Below are 7,837 nucleotides of genomic sequence, written 5' to 3' on the forward strand. Positions count from 1 at the left end.
GGGTGATAAAACAAATTATTTATGTGGGCAAGTAGTGAAAAATAGCTGCAACCTGTGCCAAACATTGAGACAGATGCTAGAAACTTGAAACATCCATTGATTTCAGGTGGTGGTATGTGAACTTTTTATTACTTAAGAGCTGTTAAATAATAAGAAGAGTCCATTTTATGATGTTGTACTGCAAGGAAGCAAGTGCCTGTCTGACCTCTTTTCGTGCATTTGTCTGTAAAGACACGTTAAAACTTTCCTCTTGAGTCTGCTGATTAAGGACAGATGTCACTGACTTGTACAGCTGGAAAAGACTCATGCTGTTGTTCCCATCTTTTAGGATTGTGTTTGCCTTCTCAGATACCATAGCCTGCAGGGTCAGGTTCCTATCCATCATATCTGCAGGTCCAACCTGTTGAAGAAATCAGATATATTCTCAACACTGCCAACACTGTTGCAAATATCTTTGAACAGCTTCCACGATCATCTTAATGACAGCCCAGCTAGAGTGGAACATAAAACTTTGTGTTCCCAGTTCTAAATGTTTTATTTTAATGGTCTGATAAGGATCTCCTTACTGGGGAATTGAGGAAGAAGCAGAACATTTCTGAGGCCTACACAAAGTAATTCCAGACTCACTAAATAGAGCTTATGCTGCCCAATGTCCAAACAGATCATCTTTTAAACTTCTGTCCTAGAAAACAGATGGTGGAAGATTCTTTTGACTACCTTGAGCACACAAAGAATAGTTTTTGTGAGACAGAAAAATGATGATCATGGCACATTCAGAAGGAAGTAACATCTCTAAACCAGGGAGAAGCTCCAAAAATGAATTGTGGGTTAAGTATCAACTTGAGAGTTCTTGAAATAAAGTAATTCTACTGTGTACCTTCACTGAAGCATTTGTTTGAACTGTATCGCCAAAGTTGTTGCTAACAGTAATTGTCACATCTAAAATAAAATTATTTTCTTCTTCTCCAAGTGGAAGATAGACTGGGAAGAGTTCAGGATCCAGGCTACAGTCCAGGAGAGAATCTGAAACAGGAAAGAAGAGGTCAGTACCAGACACAGCAAGACACCTCCCTCTCTCTGAGAACAAGGGGTTCTAGGCTTGCTCTGTGCAGTCCTGATGGACTCATGATTAGTCTTCCTGTAAAGCAGAGCAGGTTGTACCTTTGCTCTTGTTAGCAACAGCAGCAGTGCTTGCTGGAATCGTGGAGAAGCCAAACAGTTCCCCTTGGGACTTACTTGGTTGCAGATAGAAGCAGTATGTGAGCTGCCTGTTGGGTTGGCACGAATCCGCCGAGCAAGGAGCACTGCAGGAGACTCTGAAGGTGGTGAGCACTGATCCCTGCCTGGGAGACACGGCACAGCTGGGGATGCTGGGTGGAGGCACAGTGCTGACAAGGTACCTTTCCTCCCCATAGCCACGCTGAGTCATTGCTGGGAGTGGAGGGAGCAGAATGTCAGCAAGAATTGTGCCCCAGCAGTACTGATCTTCAGGCATTCATCTTGCCTACTTAGCAACAATGCTGTTTGTTCAGGCACCAGAAACATCAGGGTGGGCCTAATTAGAAATGAAATCCTGCTACTGAGTAAACCATAAGAGGAAAAGGACTATTAAAAATATGGTAATGTTTGCATTATAAAGCAAAGCTCTATTATTTGATCAAGCATTTAGCATAGCTTCATTTCAGATGAGCCTTAACAAAGTTAGTAACAACTTGGAGTAAGGTAACTGAATTTGTCCTGCTGTGCTACAGTCTAGAACATACTTACCTCTTCATTATTTTAAAGAACCCACACATAAAATAGCAGCTTTGAACTTATGGACTAATTTACTTTCATATTTGTCAGCAAGGCTATGTATGTGCAATGTCAGTACAATGTCATGACAGCAGAGATTGTCTCAAAGGAGTGTGAAAAACCCTAAACCCCTGCTTGGCCCTACCTGTTACTTTAAGCTGAAAAGCTTCTCCCTGTGTCTGCAAGAAGGAGCTGTTCATTCTCAACATGGATGTGTTGCGTTGAAGCAAATTCAAAGAGTTCTGCTGGAAACCAGTCAGGCCACAGGCTAGAGGGAGGGTTGTAGACTGGAAAATCAGACACAAAACAATACATGGCAGTTTTCTGGCATAGCAGAAAGAGGCTCTTTGCTGTACTTTCTGTTGTGGTTTATCGGGAGCAGAGTGGCAATTTGATATCCTCCATTATAAGCCCTCCCAAACCAACCACCCTCTTGTCTCAGTCTTCACTAGTGATTCCAAAGCATCCACTTGGCACAGTATCCCTCTGAGGCCATGTGGCTTTCCCTCTGGATGGGTATTTATTTCTGTGTGTGCAGTATTTCTGACAAATCTGGTGCTCTCACCTTAGTTTGGAATGTGTTATCTAAATACCAATTATAATATATGTCCTGGGACTCCTTCTGTCCAGAGACGCTCAGAACAACTTCATTGCTGACATTCACTGGGTTGCAGTTTGCCTCACACCTGTAAGGAAATAAGATGGTAGTTACACTTAGTAACTGAATGAGATGTCATAGTCCTTGATGTTGATTGTTTTACTCTCACTTGATGAACATCTGCATAAGCCCTGCAATAGGAGGCAGGTGACACATGGCTCACAAACAGTGAATTACTTTATTTTAAAGCAAGAGGTTTAGGAATCTTCATCTCCATTTTTAACATGTCTGAAGCGCAGAACCTGCAAACTACTTTTGTTGCAAAACTTTCAGGCTCTCAAATGAATCCTGACTCTATTGAAATGCCTACAATGATTATGGTAATAGATCATTGAAGTGTCACTGCTCTTTAATGAGTCACTAGGCTCTTGAAGAAGAGATTTTTTAAGGCAGTAATGTGTGTATGGGTGTCTAGCAGAAATAGCAGACATATCTTACAGCATTTATTCACACCATTTTAGTGAGATTTGTGTACAGAAATCTCCAGCATTGAAAGGATGTCATGGGGTCAAAATCCCTAAATGGTTTTGGGAAGAATTATTCAGTTTATAACAGGATTATGTTCCGAAATGTGAACTGTAGAAGGCAGCAAGACCCATTTGGTCAATAAATTTTATAAGCTAAGGTATAAATGGATTTACAACAATAAGTTTTCTTTACTATAAGGGTGCTGAGGCACTAGCACAGGTTGCCCAGAGCAGCTGTGGCTGCTCCATCCCTGGAAGTGTTCAAGGCCAGGCTGGATGGAGCTCTGAGTAACCTGGTCTGGTGGAAGATGTCCCTGCCCAAGGGAGAGGGGTTGGAAATAGGTGATCTTTAAGGTTCCTTCCAACTCAAACCATTCTATAATCTATAATTCTGTAAGTATGTTATAACTTTATTTAATCATCATTATTGGTAACTGTGGCCTTGCACTGCGTTTGTGCAGTAATGATATTAACCAGTGAATACCAGGGTTTAAAAACAGACCTGATTTCCAGTTGCAGTTCTTGTTTTGCAGTCACATAGAGACATTGCTCATCCTGTCTCTCTTCATTGCCATGGTTTCGGACTGTGATCCTGACAGTCACTGCTGATTTTGGAGGAGGAAGGCAGGCAGGTGGGATTTGTACCTCAGTTTGGTTGGTTAGGATGATCTGTTGCTGCACACATTCATTCCATGCAGGCCAACAAGCTCCTACACAAACATTTCCCTTATAATTAGAATAGTATGTTATAAAGGACTTTCCTGTCATAGTTTTCAGAGACCTTTACAGAGCAAACAAGTTTCCTGAACCCAATGTAAAGAGTTGGCAATGTGAGTTCAGAGTACAGGCTGCTTCCTTCAAAGTCATGTACGAGGTCAGGGATAATTATGGGGAGAGAACACAGATGTCCTGAGTCTCAATCCGGTTTTCAGCTATAAATGTTTTTGCATCATGTTTAATTCTAATTATTGCTGTTTTATTGAGACACATGTACCTTGCAAATGCCTAACTGTGTAAATCACTGGGGATTAGTCCTTAGCTATGAGGGTGAGGGTTTAGGACAGGCAGATCGTGAAAAATTGATACCTTTGGGAGAAGACACTAAGGAGTACTATGCCATATCATATACCATAATTAGTTTGGTGTCAAAACCAGGGTAAGGTAGAAGGAATTCTTCATGTGCAGTGAGTGGCAAACTATAAAGCCAGAAAATAAAGCATCCTTTAGTCAGATTTTCACACTCGATCTGACACAACAGTGAGTTTGTTACTCAGCAAATAGAAATGGTGGGAACAAGTTCAGGAAATTCACATACCACAGGACCATAGAACACTGGAATTATTGTTGTTGTCTGTCCAGCCAAGTGTAACAGTTGTGAAAGGATCCACATGGCGACTTGGTTTAATATATATTTTATTTTCTCTTTTGTGATCCTAAATAATAAGTAAATGTATCAGTTAGGACCGGAGCATGTATAAGCACACACATATCTTGATGCTTTTTAAGGAAAAATATCTGAAGGTTTAGACCCCTAATCACTGGATGCAGGTCTGTAATTTATATGATCTTCCCTGATCAGAGGTAGTATGGAATTAGAAGCTGTGGGAATAGAAGCAGATGGCACAGAAAAATTGTGTAGCAAGATATTCCCAAATGCAGAAGTGGCTTAAGAGTCCAGCTCCTGTTTTCAAAATTAGTTCAAGTATTTAGGAAACTAATTCCTATTAATTCTCTACATCTGGACCAAGCAGATGAATTAAAAATTCATCTAAGCAAAATTCAACTTCCAAAACTGAATTGCTCTGAAAAGTTCATTTTGTCTGATCATATAATTGTTATATGCAACCTTCTATAAATTGTAGATTGAATGCCTGTAAACACATTTGTCTCTAAGTCTTTTGGTGTAGATTTTATGTTAAACCATATGGGGCACAGAAGATCTAGTCCATAATCTATTATGCCATGAATACTTCTTTTCAATAGCTCATGAAGCACTTTCACTGGTAAGAAAAATTTCTAAGCATTTCCATTTCAAAGGAAGATCCTCAAATAATACTTACATTTATCTTTTGGGTATTTGTTTTGTAGCTGCTTTCTTCCTTGGCAGAATCTGTTTAATGCAAAAGAAGAGCAGAATATTTTAGTGCTATCTGTAAAGCTTTCAAACAACCTCAGTGAATATTACTTAAATCCACAGGATTTGACTACTGACAGTGTGAAGGATGGGGACACAAGAGTCAGGCTCTAGAACTGTGATAAACAGCCTAGTTAAATAGGTAAAATTGCAACAACAAGCTTGTCACAGACTATAAAGGAGGTGATCCTGATTCTTCAAACATAATGATGTAAATCAAAATAAATTCACTGGAAGGGATAGATTTTTACTGATGGACAAAGAAAACCTGGGGAAAGCACTGGAAAAGTATCAATATGATCAGTTCTAAGGTCACTTTATTCCAGATAAAATCTGCTTTTGTAAATGTAAGAATGAGCCATCTAAAAGTATTTGCTGACAGCAGTTTATGAGACTGCTGTGATCCAAATATTTTCTGGTTTCAGAGCTATGTCCTGAAACATAAACTTCACCAATTATTTCTAGGACAAATAACAAATGTGCAATGTGTAACTTATACAGAGTGATGCTAATTTATGACTACTTCAAAGCCAGGGAATCTGCCTTCATCAGGAAGAAGCCTCCACAAATGTTTTCAGCACTGTTGCTGGAAGGAAAGCAATTACTAGATGCAAACCATAAACACTCTGAAGTGCTCTGATTGCAAAAAGACACTTGTGTGGTCAAAACCAGCACTGTCAGATTAATGCAATTACCTTTTTTATGGGAGCTGTTTGCCAACACAGTGATGAATCCAAGATCCAGGCTCATGTTTGAGAAGGCATTCATGGCCACCACCCTCACTAGGAAAACACCTAAAGAAGACAAATGGCCAGTCAAGAGTAGCAGTGGGACCAGTCCATAAGGTTTGGGGCATAGCATCCAATTTGTAAAGAAAATTGTATTATTTTCTGTTAAGAGCTATTCTGGAGTTGTTCTGATGGGTGTTCACTGCTGAAAGGCTTTTCAAAAAATGTTTTTCCCCTTTATCTCAACTTCTTAATAACTCAGCTGCCTTTGTCCTAGCCCTTGCCATGCTACTGTTTGTCAGCTGCCTGTGATATTATCACACAGAAAACTAGAGGTGTACAAATACTGGAGTCCAAATGACTTTAGGCAGCTTGAAAGAGCAGCTATCTTGTTTGAAATTTCTGCCTAAAGGAAAGAGTATATGGAGACCTAATAAAACTTTTAATATTGAGTAATTTTAAAACATAAAATGAAATCATAATTAGCTTCTAGTGTTCCAGCTTTGACATGGGATTGGAACAGTTCATTAGAGGAGGAAGCTTTTTCATCTTCTGCCACTGAATTAACTTTTAAGAACAATCTCATTAATACCATATTTTAAAGGCTTCAATTACTTAATAATGTAAAGAAAATATTACTAAAACGCTTATTTATAATTAAGTCTAACAAAAACTATGTGTTGGAAATGGACACACAGAAAAGCTTCCCTTTACATTGTCATGTCTACTGAGAACTCCTCAAGTTGTTAATTACTTCAGTGTAAAATGCAGAGGAGTCTAAGCTTGAATCATTATACATGTGAACAAACAGGAGGAAATCACTTTGTGATTCAGGAAAATATCCTCATTTGTATTAGATGGTGTCATGAAGAAAACAAACCCTGGTTCACTATATCTTTTTTCATTGTTAGAATCAGTTGAAGCCTTTCTTTCAGCCTCCACGTGGAGACCCATTTGTCAGTCCAATTTTTTTAGCTCACGTACAAGTCGATACAACTGTGCTGTTCGTACTGTTCTGCAGACCAAGTTGGAGCAGTCAGAACAGCTACCAAATTCAGCTGTGTGTTATTGTCCCCTACCCCAGGATGCTGTGACTCTTTATGTGAACTCTACTCAGCTGAGGGTGCCCTGGAAGCACAGGAGATGCCAGCAGGCTGTACCTTCAGAGCGCACAGGAATGACGTACGTCCAAGGTTCCCCATGAGGACAATCTTCTTTGTGAGACTGAGTTTCGTTAGATCCAATCACCTCAAACTTCAGCTTATCTGGGGCACCATGAGACACAGAGACGTTCACCTCCAAATTCTCCCCCAGCTGCAGAGTGTGAGAAGCTAATGCAGCCTGAAGTCCAGACACTGGCTCAATTAAGTGAACAGCAATGCTCTCAGAGATCTCCGACGCCGTCGTGTTGCTGGACGCTCGGATTTCCAGCTGATGTATCCCTGGGCCTAGCAGCTCTTGAGAGGCACTGTCAAGTGTCAGGTTATGAGGGACAATTCCTTCTTTTGCACTGGATTCAGTCAGTGTCATGTTTTCTGCTAACACAATGTAGGTCACTCCATTGCCTGCAAAAACACAGACCAAAATTTCTCACAGCTTGTGTAACAGGCTGCCCAATTCCAGCTGCAGCATCCCAGTATTTGTACAGGAGTCACAAGAACACTGCAGCAATGCAGTAATTTTTAATAAAGTCACTTCAGTTGACTGTGGAAATCAGTTGTGTGTTTTCTGCTGGGAGTGTTTGGGCAGTCAAGAGAATTCAACATACACTTTTTCAGCATATATGTGGCTTCCAGGAACTTGAAGTGAGAAGAAAATGTACATCAACAAATGTGGTCAGCTCAGCATGGGATCCCCTTACCCTCAATCAGAGAAGCATTTCTGTGGATTCCTAATTCAAATACAAAAATATTATGACTGTCTTCATGTGGATTCATGTGACTAAAGTTATGCTATGCTCTGTCAGCTTTGTGAATAGGAAAAAAGGGTTTATACTTATATTTTAGAAAGAAATGTCTCTGAGAAAGCACCTGGAGCTGAGAGCATTCAGTTGCAG

General features: G+C 40.1%; 1 protein-coding gene across 1 annotated transcript in view; it reads right to left on the reverse strand.

Annotated features, from left to right (window-relative positions):
* Positions 1–7,837, reverse strand: part of PKD1L2 (polycystic kidney disease 1-like 2) — a 39,518-nt gene that overhangs the window by 23,905 nt on the left and 7,776 nt on the right. The window contains exons 7-16 of the mRNA XM_009078219.1: positions 6,942–7,346; positions 5,749–5,847; positions 4,980–5,029; positions 4,235–4,352; positions 3,422–3,629; positions 2,360–2,480; positions 1,940–2,081; positions 1,237–1,431; positions 878–1,023; positions 206–400 (exon numbers count right to left, since the gene is read on the reverse strand). Coding sequence (XP_009076467.1) covers positions 206–400; positions 878–1,023; positions 1,237–1,431; positions 1,940–2,081; positions 2,360–2,480; positions 3,422–3,629; positions 4,235–4,352; positions 4,980–5,029; positions 5,749–5,847; positions 6,942–7,346 — 1,679 coding nt within the window. The remainder of the gene's footprint in view (positions 1–205; positions 401–877; positions 1,024–1,236; positions 1,432–1,939; positions 2,082–2,359; positions 2,481–3,421; positions 3,630–4,234; positions 4,353–4,979; positions 5,030–5,748; positions 5,848–6,941; positions 7,347–7,837) is intronic.

Source organism: Acanthisitta chloris, unplaced genomic scaffold (assembly GCF_000695815.1).
Source record: "Acanthisitta chloris isolate BGI_N310 unplaced genomic scaffold, ASM69581v1 scaffold45547, whole genome shotgun sequence".
Lineage (NCBI taxonomy): Eukaryota > Metazoa > Chordata > Aves > Passeriformes > Acanthisittidae > Acanthisitta > Acanthisitta chloris.